This window comes from Pseudopipra pipra, chromosome 2 (genome assembly GCF_036250125.1).
Source record: "Pseudopipra pipra isolate bDixPip1 chromosome 2, bDixPip1.hap1, whole genome shotgun sequence".
In the NCBI taxonomy this organism is placed as follows: domain Eukaryota; kingdom Metazoa; phylum Chordata; class Aves; order Passeriformes; family Pipridae; genus Pseudopipra; species Pseudopipra pipra.
Genome location: NC_087550.1, coordinates 76,574,712 through 76,591,035, shown reverse-complemented (window position 1 = coordinate 76,591,035; position 16,324 = coordinate 76,574,712). Strand labels below are relative to the sequence as shown.

General features: G+C 39.0%; 1 protein-coding gene across 2 annotated transcripts in view; it reads right to left on the bottom strand.

Annotated features, from left to right (window-relative positions):
- GPC6 (glypican 6) overlaps positions 1 to 16,324 on the bottom strand; it is a 763,526-nt gene that overhangs the window by 526,811 nt on the left and 220,391 nt on the right. For both annotated transcript variants that reach the window (XM_064645997.1, XM_064645998.1), the window contains exon 2: positions 2,181 to 2,339. In XM_064645997.1, coding sequence (XP_064502067.1) covers positions 2,181 to 2,339 — 159 coding nt within the window. The remainder of the gene's footprint in view (positions 1 to 2,180; positions 2,340 to 16,324) is intronic.

Here is a 16,324-nt window from a genome sequence, read left to right as displayed (position 1 = left end):
ACTGGTACTTTACAAAACTTCCATAAAATCATCACAACTGGCTGTATCTGTTTTGTTATTTGTGGTATACTAGCATGAAATGGCAGAATCATGTATCAGAATTCCCTTGTGCAATCAAAGTACCAAATTAAAAAACAACAACAAAAAAGGATGATTCTTGAACAGTTAAAACACTGACCTTATCTAACAATCTTAATATTGCTTCATACTGAAAAGCAGCACCCTATTTTAAACTGCAACATATTTAACTGGTTTTACACTGAAAGACAGCCTATTAGGTGAATACATTTTTACATTAATGTACTTGCCTCTCTAGAAAGACTAAGCAATTTTTCCATATAAGTGATCAAATTTTGAATAGCTTTAGAATAGCATTAAAATACTGAAAGTATACACTAAGTTCAAATGCTCTCTGATAAGATGTCACATTGCAAATTCCCTTTAAAACATCAGCCATAAGACAGAAGAAAACACTCAGTCTTTTATTCCATTTATTTATCTGTGGAGCAGATCCATAAGAATCCCAGAGCGGAGTACTTAAAAGCAATCAGTAAGTTTCAGCTATACCTTACCATCAGTATTAAGATACAGAATTTCAGTTACTGAAGATGCCATAATGCCCTTAAGTTCATTGCAACATAAAAAGGCCTGAAGTTGCCAAAGAATTAGTAGGGTGACATCTGAGCTCTGTGGTCAATGAGCCCAAAATTTTGAGTATACTGCATGGCTCACTGAACACCAGCAATCATCCTGGTTTCCTTCTATAAAAAAAAAAGAGCCTTGTACATGCCCTAGATGGTTTGAGATATCTGTTCTGCTTTCACACTCATCTTGTAAGACCGCACATGACTTCTGGATTTATTTTGTTTATAGATCCTTTGAAGATAAGTAAAATTTTGAAAATCCACTGCACAAAAAGTTCCAAATTCACATTTAAAAGGAAAGTCATCATAATGCAGAGCAGTGCACAGTCATTCACACCTTCCAAGGACACTCACTAAATTATATTAGCATCTGATCTGCTGCTGTGGATTTTTCTCCAACTCATCCCCCTATTATACATTTTCCATTCCCTTCTTTTTTAATTCATTTTCCCTTCTGTGTCATATTGAGAGAATCAATATTAGAAAAAAAAATCTTTAATTGGATATGATACAGAATTACCCCAAGGAGTTAGAGACGTCTTCACTTTTTTCCTAATGGAACCATAGAGTTCCGAAGTAAGCTTATATTTTTAGAGATAACCTTTCCACCATTCTCCTACATGTGTGTATATGACCAATTACCTGGGGTTAGCCAGCTTTACTCCACCTATTTTCAGGCTTTCAACCTACACAAAGCTCTGCAATCCTCTTTGCAATGCTGATTTATGTCTCTTAATGCCATACCCTTTTCAACTTACACATATGCAGAAGTGCTTAGGGTGACACTTTTAACACAAATGCATATTTCATATTTAGATAAAACCATGACTTAAAAATATGGACACAACCACGAAAACTGATTAATCTTCATTGTTAAAGACAAGTACTTAGAAAATTGTGACCCCATAACCTTGGTCTTACAAAGGTCTTATAAAGGCTGATTGCAAGCAAATAAAACCCCCAAACTGTTCTTGTCAGTTCTTTCTTGGTAGAAAAGATGTGTTTGATACTGCTTAAGTACTTTGTATGATAATCCCTCTCAAACGCAACTGAGGCCTTTGTGTTTGGAAGCCAGAAGCCCTTTCAGAGACTGTACTTCACAAGAAAATCATGCAGGAAAAAAACCACAGCCTTAAGGCTACAAAAAGGCAAACTACACAAATAGTTCTCTGCAATAACAAAAATCATGGGAGATCCACAGTTCATCTTGCAACAGTGAACATGATTACAAACCTAAATTTTCCATTTGAAACTAGGAGACAAAAATTATAAACGTCTCTATGCATATCTAATCTCTTTTTTCAACATTAGCCAAGCCTGCAGGCGCTTAATAGTCTGATTCTTGATGTCATTGTAATTAAAGGCAATACTCACAAGGCTGATAAGCATACCAGCTGTACATTAACCCTTATCTTAGCCAAACTGACAACTGCAAATGTGATATCTAATGGTAAAGAAAAGAACACTGGAATTTATTATGGATACCTGACTCTTAAATCCCATAAGCATGAAATAAGTAAATTATATCCAGCCTACCGTCAAACTTCTTGTGCCGGGACACAAAAGTGGTGCGCACGAAGTGACTTGTTTCCTCCACTAAGTTTTCAAACTCCAGTTTGCTCTGTTGGCTTAACTTGTCCTCCATTTCTGAGGTGCAGCATGTATATTCCTGAGGGCAGATTCTCAAATGTTCCCCTGGAATCACAAGAAAAAAGGAATTGGAAATATTTGAATACAGACAGAAATGCACCAGAACCAAATACAAATGATGGCTCTCCAGTTTGAGTGGATTACTTAAAGAGTTCTTTAAGGTTTGATTTCTTGACAGAGAACACTTCGAATCTGTATCAACAACTTTTCTATAGTTGGGTATTCCTCACATGGGAGGGGAGACACACTTTGCAGAGTTGTTTTGATACTTCAAGAGGTAGAACTATCTCACATCAAAGTGTTTTCTTAGTCTGAAGAAGTCTTCCTCATTTACAGAAATACACTTAAGATTTGAAAAACAGTTGCTTGCTGTCTGTCTGTATTCAAAATGCCTGGAGAAATACCTAGTGAGATGACCTGTTAGAAGTCATTGGAACTGTCAAAACTTGAAAAACAGAAATCATGCATTTGCTGTCAAAACCTGAAAAACAGAAATGATGCATTTCTGTAGACAGGTCCCACTCGCCCAAGTGCACCAAAACATTCTCCCCTTCTCACCTTCCTTCCCTTCTGCTTAAATGTATTTTAAAGACTGTTTTTGGATGCCACATGTTTTCTTGGGCAGTATTTCTTGTCAGACTGAGCAAGTGCTCTGCTGAATAAGAGAAAGCAATGAAGAGTTTAATTAATGCTTATGTTATACAGAAATGTAATGTAAAAGGTAATGAAAGCCTCTTATTTAATTCAATAGATTTATCTCTTGAAGCACTGTGCCAGTTCTTCTGACAATATTGCTTTCTTCAGTACAATTTGCAAGTGGAAACCAATTCTTCAGCTCATGAAATTAAAATGGTCTGTTATTACATGAAATGTGAATTTCCAATTGACACTGTACTAAGGGTGTCAGAAACATTTAGCTCAGTTTGTACAAAGGCAGGAATTTCTACCATTCCCTCTTGAGAAATAAAAAGAATGATCTGCCTCTATGATTAAAGTAACTTGTAAGGCAATGAAAACATTTAGCTTTCTGTACACTGAATCCTGATTAAAAATCCCTCTGCAAATCTCTTAAAGGTGCAAATAAAATGATATACAAAGCCCGAGGGTTAAATAAATACTGGGGACCTGATTCTCATTTATATGGAGACTCCTTTCTACCACTGCTGAGCCATAAAGAAGACTTAAATGCAATTTATACCTACTTTAAGGCTGCTTTTCACCATTCTTATTATGTAGTGAGGAGAATCAGGTTCTAAGTTTAATGCTTCCCAGGGGTATAATACATTTAGCTGCCGCATCATTTTGAAGGCAGCATCACAAAGAGGTTTGCACATGTTTAGAATAAACATTGTCTTGAGTTTGCCCTCACCTTATTCCAATTTATGTTTCAGTTCTTGAATGAAGACTTTTAATTTGAAATTCAGTCATTCCTCAACCCTGATGCATCCCCATTTTGTTTTTTTTTTTCTGCAAGAGTTCATCATAATATACGAACTATAATGCCATGAGATTTCTTTTAGTAATCTCAAGACTTTTAAAAGCTCAGTTATACATCTTCAGGAAGGATCATTAATTATTATCAGTTACTGTTCAGCAGTACTAGCTACAATCTCAGTTATGTCCAAAAGCATCATGATAAAAATCACTGTATAAACCTGGAAAAAAAAGATACCCCATGACCATCAAAATATTGTAAAGATTGTTTCCCATGTCTACTACACCTTCCCAACACAATCAAATAATTCTTTTCCATCCTCAAAATCACACACCTAAGCAAAAAACAAGACACACAGGGCCTGGTGAGCCAGCTGCTGTCAAACATAAAAGATAGTGGCAAACTAATGTTTGCCTTACCCTCTACATCTCTGTCACATTAAACTGAAACTATTCAACAGGTAAAGGAGGTACCATAATAAGAAACAATAAGGGTTATTTTAGTAACAGTAACGTTGTGAGGTTTTTATTAGATGTCAGAAAGACAAGTAAAGCTGAAATACTGTGTCATTAGAAGCAGTACTGCATGCTTGATTAAATTAAAAAAAAAAACAACAAAAACCCACCCACAGTGTGTGCAACCCCCTTCCTTGATAAATTCAGGGGTTTTTGTTTATTTTAAACACCTACGATCCCAGTTCCAGCCAGAGTCGTAGTTTATGCTTTCATTATGGTTATTATGATTATGTCCTCTAGTGCCATTGCAACCAAGGAATTTTATAAAGCTCAGTTTTCTTTCCTCAGCTCATGTCAAGTTCTTATTCTTTTCTCTCTGGCTCTGTTTGTTTTTCATGACTGCCAGACTATAAACTGAACTAATGGTAATCATGAAGGCACTGTGCTTAGTAAGTAACAGTTATGAGTCTAAATTTTTTAACATACTATGTTGTGCTGAATGCTATGACAAATTAAAGCCTATTGAACAGTTATTTTTGCAGCAATATTAATTTTTCTTTCACTTATTTATTTGCAGTCTTACTTTTGCATTGCTACAAAAATTACTTCTCACTTTGGCTGCTACAGACTCATTCAGATTCCTACTGCACTTCTTTTTTATATGTGTATTTTCATTAAGTTTCTTCTTTTTAATTTACCGGTTATTCATTCATTCATGAGGTTCTTGAATGCTTAAATCTGAAACTCACATTTATCAGAAATGCTCTCAAATTCTACATTACCTCATTGCCTTTTTCTCCCAACAATGTGTCTTCCTAAATCATCTAAACTAGCCACCCACCATCATCACAAAAACTTAGCTGAACTTTAATGAACTTTTTTTTAAACCACATTTCTAGTTCTTCTCTTCTCCCCAACCATATACTCACTCCCTGCATTTTTGTAGAATGAAATAATAATGGAAATATTTTGCTACTCTTCATATTCTGCTTCAAGATTTTTGCCTTCTTCTCTTTCCTGAACTAGAGGTTCAGGTCAGATTACAGATAAAGCAAAAGAAAAAGCAAAATTATCTTCCATTGCTTCATGCCAAGAAGCATGCAAAGACGAAGATTTTAGAAATTTTGTCTCATAAACATGCCCTGGCATGTTTATACCAAGTACGACTGGCTGCAGTCTCCATAGGTTCACAACTTAGAAAAAACTCATGTGCTTTCCAAGGAATGGCAAATGGAAACTCTCTGACAAAGTCATTTCTGTATGCCTAATCTTATTTGTTTTTTAAAAGCATGATTTCCATTTTTTACTCATTCTTACCAAACCTCCAACTCATGTTAGAATCACCAGGTCATTAGTTCACTCCTTGTAGAAAAAAAAAAAAAATGGACACAATTTTCTCAAAACAGAAGTAGGGAGTTTAGGGAGGGGAGTTTGTTGGTTTCTTTGTTAGTTTGTTTTTTTTTAATTAAGGGGTGAGCGCTTTATTTTGGATTTTTTTTTCTTCTTTTATGCAAATCTGTGTCCTAACAGACTGTTTGGATTGGAAATAGCTCTGCAGGCTATATTTGATTGTGCTTCCTCTGATTTCTTGAATTGGATCATTTACTGTTCGCATTTTATAATACATTGTTCTATTACCATAGAAGGAGTTTAATCACTAATTTGTGTATTTACACACCTCAAGTATTTTGCAGGCTGAAAATGTGCTCATAACTAATGTACCAATTCTTGCCCTGGGAAACTCCATATGGTCTAGGTTCTTATGCTAATTTTAGCAACACTTTTCATGGGACAAGTGGCATTGGACATAACTGACTAGTTTTTCCTTGTTGCAAATGGCATGTCCCCAAAGATGTTTGACAGAATGTAGTTTCACTGCACCAGCATTTTGCCAGACTGAACAAGTATGAACTCAATATTCCTAGCAACCTACCACAACTCTTCTAACCACTGTTTCCAGCTGAAGATGCTGACCTACAAATATCTCCTCATGTGGCTTATGTTATATAAATCAAATGAATTGTCTACTACAAATACAGCTACCAGTATTCAATTTCAGCTTTATTACAGCTGTAATCTCACACCTGCCTTCACATGATCCAAATTGGCAAATTTTGCAGTTGAATTTGGCAATCCTTCTAGCATGCAGCTTTGAAGTGTGATAAAGCAATTTATAAAGCACTTCTTTTATATTCAGATGTATTGCAGTTTGGTGTCCTTAAAACATGCTACAAACCTCACAAGTCTTTAAAAAATTACAACTTACAGCTCTCAACCGGAATAAATGCTTTTACTGTGTATCAAAATGCTGAAACTGATTTGACCATTGTATCTACTTGCACTGGATACAATCTGAAGGATCAATAAACCCTAAGGAATATAACATTACCCTTAACAATTTCACCAACAGATTTTCTGAACATCTGATGCAAGCATTGTTTACACTATTAGAACTGGAAGTATGATCCATAAAACATTTAACATCAAGTAGAGTTTTTTATGGGTCATGTTGCAAGTTTAACAGTATTGGAAACAATTCTTTCTCAGGCAGTCAATATTTTATAGTTTCTATCCTAATCATAAATTTAAAAACCTGATGCCGGTCTCTTCACAGAATGGTAGGACTAACTGTATGGCTGGAGGGAAGAGAAACATACAGTCACCACACTGCTTCATAAATACAGGAGTGAATAAATGTTGATAAAACAAAGGGGTAAATTCAAGGTGTGTTTTCAAAATTCATCACCTCGTATGCATCAACAGAGTCTAAAGGAAGAAAAGATATCTCTGCATTCTACATCATGCAGATTAGATTAATGTGATTTGGCTTTGTCATTAGCTGTGTTGTTTGAAATTAGAAATATCTGTTTCAGACCTGCCCATATCCAGTCAGCTGTGGAGAAAGCAGTGCAATTTACTAACAGTATGAAATTTAACAAAGGTAAGTTCCAAGTCCTGCACCTGGGATGGAGTAGCCAGAGCCAGTACAGGCTACAATCTGTAGCAAGGGGAGATGCCTTGATGAAAAGAATGTGGTCTCCTGGTGGACAACAAGCCAACATGAGTCAGCAGTGCACTGCAGCAGCATTAAAGGCAAATCCCATACTGGGTTGCATCCCCAGTGGCATTACTGGCAGAGACAGAGACATGATCATCCCACTATACTCAGTTCTTGTCAGGCTGCACCTGAAGCACTGTCCTGGTCCCCACAATTCAAGGAAGATGCAGACAGACTGGAAAGGGCCCAAAGGAGGGTCATGAAGATGATCAAAGAACTGGAGAACCTGCTGTGTGAGGAAAGACTGAAAGAGTCAGGTATTTCTTCCTAGAGAAAGAGAAGGCTCAGGAGGTACCTAATCACAGTATTCCAGTACTTAAAGAGCAGGTACAAAGAGGATAGAGGCTCTCTCTTCACAAGGACCCACACGGAGAAGAAAAGGGGCAAAAGGTACAAGTTGTACCAAGAGAAGTTTCATCTTGGCATAAGAAAGAAATTTTTTAAACTGAGAACAATCAGCTACTGGAACAACCTCCCCAGGGACATGGTGGAGGCCCCATTGCTGGAGGTTTTCAAGATGCAATTGGACAGTGTTAGTTAATCCCATCTAGGCTCCCTTTCCCACAGGGACTGTGACCAGATAATCTGTCAGGGTTCCTTTCAACGTGGGCTATTCTATGGTTCTGTGATTAGGTACTTCAGAGCTTCCTATGTCTGAATTATAAAGGACTGGAACCACTGGAGTTCTGTTCCTGAATTAGCATTTTCCACCTAATTTTCTGTATTTTTTAAAATTAATTTAAATTATTTTAAAAACATGACGAATAGCGTTAAAAGAAAAACATCATTCCACTTGAACCCTTGCCCACAGTTTTGGGATTTGGATCTTTTTCAGTATTGGTGATAAATGCCCGCTTTTTCAAGTTTTCAATTTAAGTTCTCTACTGGTGAAATCAAGAGCATTGGAGAACTCTTAATGATCACACTATTAATTTTCTATTATAGAAAGCCATTCTTCTCCAATACCTTTCTGTCCTGTCACTCATGTGCAAAGAGAAAACAGTTCTGTAGAAGAATCTGACTAACAATCATCTTTAACTTGAAAAAAAACCTAACACAAGAAGCACTATCATGTTGTCTGCATTAGCTTATTTAGCAGTTTAAAATAAACTAGACACATGAGTTATAGCATTTCAGCCAACATTCAAATAGTGAAAATTAAAATATCATTTTGTTGGACAAAAACCTGTTCCCTAACCAAAAAGTCCTAAGGCTCCTTCTGACTTTGTAATTATCTTCTCTGTGGGGTACAACAGCCCTGCAAGCAGCATCTGTAAAATTGCATCTGACATTCAAGTCACAGATTGAACTTTCCCACTCAAACTAAAAGGAAACAGATTACATTTTAAATTAATTCCATTGTAATATTGGCCTTACAAGTGATGACAAGAGCAACATTTGCACAGAAAATGACAGCTGAAGGAAGGGAGGGAAAGCTGTCTGTAACATACTGATTGTGCCATTGGACACAACTCTTCTAATTTTAATCAAAAGAGATGATTTTTGAGTGGTCTTGGGAATCAAGAGAGGTCCCAGCTGACTGGAAGCTGGTGAACATTGTTCTGATTTTGGAGAAGGGCAAGAAGGAGGACCCCAGAAACTACAGGCCTGTCAGTCTCACTTCAGTGCCTAGTGAAGTTATAGAGATTATTCTGGGAAGTATTGAAAAACACCTGCAAGACAACATAGTCATTGGGCACAGCCAGCACAGCTTCAAAGTCCTGCTTATCCAACCTGATTTCCTTTTATGACAAAGTAACTCACCTAGCTGATCAAAGGAAGCCACTTGAGGTAATTTTTTTGGATTTCAGTAAAGCTTTTGATACTGTCTATCACATCATCCTTCTGGACAAAATATCCAGCCCGCAGCTGGATAAACACATCATAGGGTGGATGAGCAATTGGCTCACGGGTCAAGCACAGATGACAGATGACACAAAACTTGGAGGAGCTCTTGACTCCCTTGAAGGCAGCGAAGCCCTCCAGAGAGATCTTGACAAATTAGAGGACTGGACAATCACCGATGATATGAAGTTCAACAAGAGGAAGTGGAGGATTCTGCACCTGGGATGGGGCAACCCTGGATGTTCGTACAGACTGGGGAATGAGATGCTGGAAAGCAGTGACATGGAAAGGGACCTGGGGATCCTGGTCAATGGCAAGTTGAATATGAGTCAGCAGTGGCCTGGCAGCCAGGAGGGCCAATCATGTCCTGGGGGGCATCAGGCAAAGCATTGGTGGCCAGGGAGGAAGCGGATTGTCCCGCTCAGCTCTGCAGTGATGGGGCCTCGCCTTGAGTATTGTGTTGAGTTTTGGGCACTGCAATATAAGAAAGACATTAAGACAATGTCCAAAGAAGGGCAATGAAGATGGTGAAGGGCATTGAGAGGAAGCCGTATGAGGAGCAGCTGATGTCACTTGGTCTGTTCAGCCTGGAGAAGAGGAGACTGAGGGGAGACCTCATTGCAGTCCACGACTTCCTCGTGAGGGGAAGAGGAGGGGCAGTCAGTGATCTCCTCTTTGGTGACCAGTGACAGAACCTGAGAGAATGACCTGAAGTCACGTCGGGGGAGGTTTAGGTTGGATATTAGAAAAAGGTTCTTCACCTAGAGGGTGGTTGGGCACTGGAACAGGCTCCCCAAGGAAGTGGTCAGAGCACCAAACCTGACAGAATTCAAGAAGTGTTTGGATGATACTCTCAGGCACATGGTGTGACTCTTGGGGGTGGTCCTGTGCAGGGCTAAGAGTTGGACTCGATGATTCTTGTGGGTCCCTTCCAACTCAGCATATTCTTCGATTCTGTGAATATTGAACGTGAAAAATTTTTATGTCCAGTGTACTCCAATGAATGTGTGCAACTACTCTATGAAGTTGACTCATTTGTTTGCCTCAGACCCAAATCACCTTTGCTCAGATTCCTTTTGTTGCTTGAATTCTTTGAGGTCAATTAAAAAATTAATGTCTTCCAAACAGACTGATAATTAGTTAACAGTCTCTTCATTACAGGTCCCACAGGGAACATTTATTTGCAAGAAGCCGTGACCCTCTTGTCCTTGGGAAGATCTCAGCAATAAGTTACCAAAGCTGAAGCCAAGGCATACCTGTTCAGGCTAAGAATATATAGATGCTAAAGAAAGAACTGAAGTCCCTAGAGTATTCCTAACTAAACTACTAGAAGCACTACCACTACTTGAACACTCAGGATCATTTTATTTTCTGAGCATACACAGTCAGACAAATTGTTTTTTGATAGCACAGTTTGTGAGAAGAATCTTTAGTTACCTCTTGGGGAGTGTATTACTGGCTTTGTGCTCAGTGCCTTGTGGAAAGCAAATGGTAAGGCTATGATTCAGCACTGTACAGTTTCATCATCCCACCGACTACACAGCTGCAATTTTCTGATTTCAAGGCATGTTTCCACCTGGGAATGGCAGCCAACTTCCCCTCCCCCTCAACTGAGTTTTGCTGTTTATTACATCCTCTACTATAATAGCAGAAATATCTTACATAACATTATAGCGAGACGTAGAATACAAGCAGCCCATCGCTTTACCATGACCGTAAAACACAATGCAAGGCAGGTCTTGTATTTCATCCACTCTCAGAATAATTTTATTATTGCAATAACAAGATGAGATGGTACACATTCATGCATTTATAAAGATTTTAATCAACATTCCTCACATGAAACTGAAATCCAAACGTGACTGTAGTACATGACACAGAGACAGATTTACACCACTTAGTTCAGACACCCACAAAAATACTGCTGCGGTAGGAAAGAGTGCTGGACTTGGTTGCCCTGGACCAACTCGGTATGCTGTTCTGCCGAAACAAGTCCTTAAGATAGTTACACCATTACTAATTTGCATACAGCAAAAGTTAAAGCAGCATGAGCTACAGTCTTGCCATTTGATTGCTCTTTCAAGTGTATTTTAAAGCTGCGCAGATCCCTTGCTAATCACTGTATTATCATGCATAAAATCCATGTTTCTAACAACAACTGTTTAAGAGTCATTAATCACAATGCTCTTCTCTTATTCATACAGCTTCACTTAGTCCAAAGAGACCTTTTCATTCTACCAGATTAATCTACGTTCCTGTCTTCTGATTGATAATGACATGGTTTCCTGCAATGCCAGTCACAGAAACAGTTCACAAAGATAAATGATAAATGTCAAGTTGGTCTTAAGTCATAGGTTGTAGTATGTATGTCAGTGGTAAGATTTTGGTGCTTCTGCCATAAGGTCTTTATTGAGATATTTTTCAGCCTAATCTCTTTCTTAGTTGCTTAAGGAAAAAGAGAGTACAAAAAGAGAGGCTACAATTTATAAAGATCTGAGAGTCCTGTTACTGTACTGACTAAAGGTCTATCCATTAAATTTCAGGGCCAGAAATGCTGGCATTTATCCTTTTATTTCTATTTGGAACCAACTACTGTGAAAAGCAAAATGCCTCTACCAGCTCCTAAGTATTAACCTTACTGTGACTCAAGTCACAAGGCAAAGCACTTTCTCCAAGTTTATGTATCCTTGACTTTATAGGAGGGGGAAAAAACCTATTTTTTTTCTCCCACAGAGGCATGTTAAAAATATGTCAACAAGTGTAATGCACAGAGAAGTGTAATGCACTTAATACGAGAGGCCAAAATACGCAAAAAAAAAAAAAATCCTCTTACCACCACACAGGAGTTCCGTGGTCTGTGAGCCAAATTTGGTGCAAGTTTATGTGTCCTTGGCTTGGTTCTACAGATCTAATCACTGTTACAGTGTGAGAAAGTTGATGCTAAAGCCAAATAAAGTAGTGGAACCAAAGCACAGACAGAATTGTGGGAGTTAAAGGATTCAAGAAGAAAACTACTGACATGGGAAAGTGTGAAACCCCACGGGGAAAAAAAAGTGACAAACTGGAGAGGGGCAATGAAGCAACAAGGACAATCAGCTCATTTTCAACCTAAATGATGATTGCACCTGAGGATTATTGGGTGTCTTATCACTGATGGTAATCGATCTATTGCTTAGCTGCATAGCTCATTAGTCCTAATTATCTATCATGTGTAGCAAGCAAAAAAAGATCACTTTGTACTCTTGTGTATGTTCTGGGTTTGGGCATGCCCTGCAGTGACTCAGGGAGAACTGACTCCCAAAAGTTAGGGGAAAAACTTCCCCAGCTTAGCTCTTCCTGACTGGCCAAGTGGAAGAAGATACCACAGTAAGTGGGTGCCTTTTTCTGCAAGTGGCATCTCCTTAAGACATCTCAGAACTACAGAAGTAAGTATTTAGGTCTTTCCTGTTGAAATGACTCTTCTTCAGTGACAGGGGATATCAGCTGACATAGGAGGAAGAAGTACAGGTACAGATATCTACTAAAAATGTGGCAGTGGAAAGTTCTCTCATGTGAAATTTTTTTTTCTATCAACTGACTATTTTTAGATTGTTTTGATTCACTTATGTGACAGATATAACTTCAGGAAACTGAAAATACCCATGCTTTAAAGTATGAATAAAATATTCTGAATTAAGATGCTTCTAATTATCACTATGAAACTAAAGTTTCTCTTTGGTTATTGTCAACTATATAATGAGAATAGATATTTTATATTATTAAAACCATGCATCAGCAAACTTGATGGATATGCAGAAAATTCTGAAATATTTTCAATAACTTATATTTCCTTAGGAGTGAGTCTCAGAGTTCAGCAATGAGGACTGACATTCTTGAAATCCTTTGTTCATTACTGCTTTCAATAACCAGCTGTTAGATCTCCTAGTGCCTGGGCTGGGGTGTCCAGGTCCTCTAATTTTTCAGGCAAGCCGGACACAGGAGCGTTCTCTGAAGGAGGGAGGCAGCTGGTGTGCGTGCCTAAAGTTGCCTGGGGGTGTTTGGACCGAAGGTGGTTTAGGCAACAGTGCTGTCACTCTTCAGCAGAAGGTGGAAAGTTTTGAAGGGTTCCTGAGGATGGACTACATGGTTTCTTTTCTGTTACTGAGTCCCAGTGCTTTCCCAGAGCTTGCCAGTTTTGAAAATCACTGAGGTTTCCACATTTTCTATTATAGGAGGCAGAAATCCTCTTAGCTTCTGGTTTGGGCCAAGTTCTCAGGTTTCTGTACCCTTCCATGTGCATCGAAAGGCTATACCTATATCCCCAGAAAAAAAGGAGCCAGCAACTGACACATGTGGTCAGAGAAGCTTGCCCCCATGTTTCACAGGGAAAATCCCCTTTCATGAAATGAACCTGTGAGCAAAGCAGTTGAATGAGTCAAAGAAATGATGGGGTGGGACCTACCATTTTTGGGTCATGGCTTGAGGTCATTTCTTATCCCCTTTTCAGAAAAGATTCTGACAGGAAGGTTTGTTGCTTTGCTTGACTGTACGATCCCTCTGCTCTAGAGGAGGACCTGGACAGATTGGATTGATAGGCCAAGGCCAATAGTATGAGGTTCAACAAGGCAAAGTGTTGGGTCCTGAACTTGGGTCACTACAACCCCACTCAGTGCTATAGGCACGTGGAAGAGTGGCTGGAAAGATGCCCAGTGGAAAAGGACCTGAGGGTGCTGGTCAACAGTCACTGAACATGAGCCAGCAGTGTGTTCAGGTGGCCAGTGGCATCCTGGCTTGTATCAAAAACAGTGTGGCCAGCAGGACCAGGGCTGTGACAGTTCCCCTGTTCTTGGCCCTGGTGAGGCCACACCGTGAATCCTGTGTCCAGTTCTGGGCCCCTCACTCCAAGAAAGACATGAAGGCGCTGGAGCATGTCCAGAGAAGGGCAGTGAGCTGGTGAAGGGTCTGGACAGTCCTATGAGGAATGGCTGAGTGAACTGGGGTGGTCCAGCCTGGAGCCTTATTACTCTTTATGACTACCTGAAAGGAGGTTCTAATGAGGTGGGGGTCAGTGTCTTCTCTCAGGTAACATGTAATAGGACAAGAGGAAATGGCCTCAAGTTGCGCCAAGGTAGGTTTAGACTGGAAAAATTTATTTACAAAAAGCATTGTCAAGCCCTGGAACAGGCTGCCCAGGGAAATGCTGGAGTTGCCATCCCTGGAGATATTTAAAAGATGTGCAGATGTGGAACTCAGGGACATGGTTTAGTGGTGGTCTTGGCAGTGTTTGGTTAACAGTTGGTCTCTCTTATGAGTCTTGTCCAACCTAAATGATTCTATGATTCTAACAATGAATTAGAGAAGAGTACTTCAGAGATCCTGGCAGAGCACGCATGACACTGTCTTTGAATTTAAGTGGTCTCCTTGCTTGAAGGAGGATACAGGGCAGGCATGTCCTGCACTGCTGATGCCGCAAGCTCAGGAATGTAGGCAGTCCTGCAGTGTAACAGAAAAACCTGCTTACAAAATCATGATTTTTTTTGATCAATATTTTCCCAGAGAACTCTGTTTGCTTTGAAAAAACTTTTAGCTCACTCTAATTAACAGAAACTATGCTTCCATAATATCATCCAACCACAGTAATCACTGCCAAAAGGAAAAGGAAAGCTTTTTAGAGGATAGTAGCTTAGCCACTATTCCAAATAGTGTTTGAGATCTAATCTATTGTTAGCCCTACAGAATGGTCTTTTTTGTTTTTTGTTCATGTGGGTATTTTTGTTTTGTTTGGTTGGTTTTTTTTAACTGAATTTAGAAACAAAAAGAGACTGAACTTATTTTTTTAGCTCTTTTTATTATTGTACTTTCGTCAATGCCCTCTGTGGGCTGTGATACTTGGCAAGGGTCAGGGTCTCAAAAATCAATAACGGAATGTTTCTTGCCCTTCAAGTGTTTTAATGTCAAAGGTCTGACCTTTATGATTAAAGATCAACTTGAAAGGAAATCCCTATCTACGTCTGAAGTCTTCTCTTATGTAACCATATTTCTGACCGCGCATTTTTAACTGTGTAAATCAAAAGGCTCCTGTGTACTTCATAGACTTAATCTAAGCATTTAAATATAGAAGAATACAGTAATAAGCTAAATGGTTCTGTTAGTCCTTTACAGAATGACTGTTACCGTCTTAGTATACCTTTTTTGGCACATCTCTCCAGTAAATCACAGCTTTTGACTGGCAGCTTACAGCAGTGACCTCTGGTTATCTTACCAGAAAGATTTAAAAAAAAAAAAAAAACACACCTGAAACAACAACCAAGGTTTGTTTTTTTTATTTATTTACTGAAAGAACATCATGTACTGGGTCTGATAGGTACTGTATTTTCCTTGAAGAAGCTTGATAATTCTTCTTCATTATGGTTGAATGTGCTATTTTCTATAAAGAATACAAGGCACCCTTTAGTACTGTTTACTCTGCACTTTGACTCACATAATATGGACAGATACTATCCAAAGAGAATACTTATCTCATGGAGGAAAGTCTTTGCAGATCTACAGCAGATGGAGCTAGGAAGAATGTTGGCAAAGGCTGGTTCAAAGTTGTTTGTGCTTATTGCCTTTAGTATGAGGAAGACTCTAAGGCATCTGCCTAAATTCAGATCACCTTCAATACATTTCTGTCTTGGTTCTTTCTCTCAGAAACTACTCAGAACAAGGAATTCCCTAGCCTTTGGTACATGGATGGAGTCACAGTAAGGTATCACAGCAATGACACGTGGAAATGTAAAGAAATCTCTGGGCATGTCTGTTCAAACCTCAAGGGACTTTGCCCACCTTATCCCAAAAACTGCAAAAAAACAACCATAAAATTCATAGCAATGTGCAAGTTGACATTGCAAATGTAGCTATAATGCTTCCAGGTTTTATTATTATCTCTGAAGGACTACATCTAAGGATTTCTTATTCCCTGCATGCCTTGGGTTAAAAAGGTGGAATTTTCCTTGCTTTACTGACCTCCCTCCCTTCTCCTCCTATGAGACTGCTCTTGGAGAAAGTCCTGTGACCCTCACTGCCAAGGGGGTCTGTGTAGTGTGCTGCTTGCACTGTCGCAAAGTAGAAGTGCTGTCTGAGCAGCAGTGATAATCATTTACAGAATCACAGGATAAGCTGAGTTGGAAGGGACCCAAAAGGATCTTCAAGTCCAACTCCTGGCCCTGCACAGGACCATCCCCAAGAGTCACACCATGTGCCTGGGAGTATCACCCAT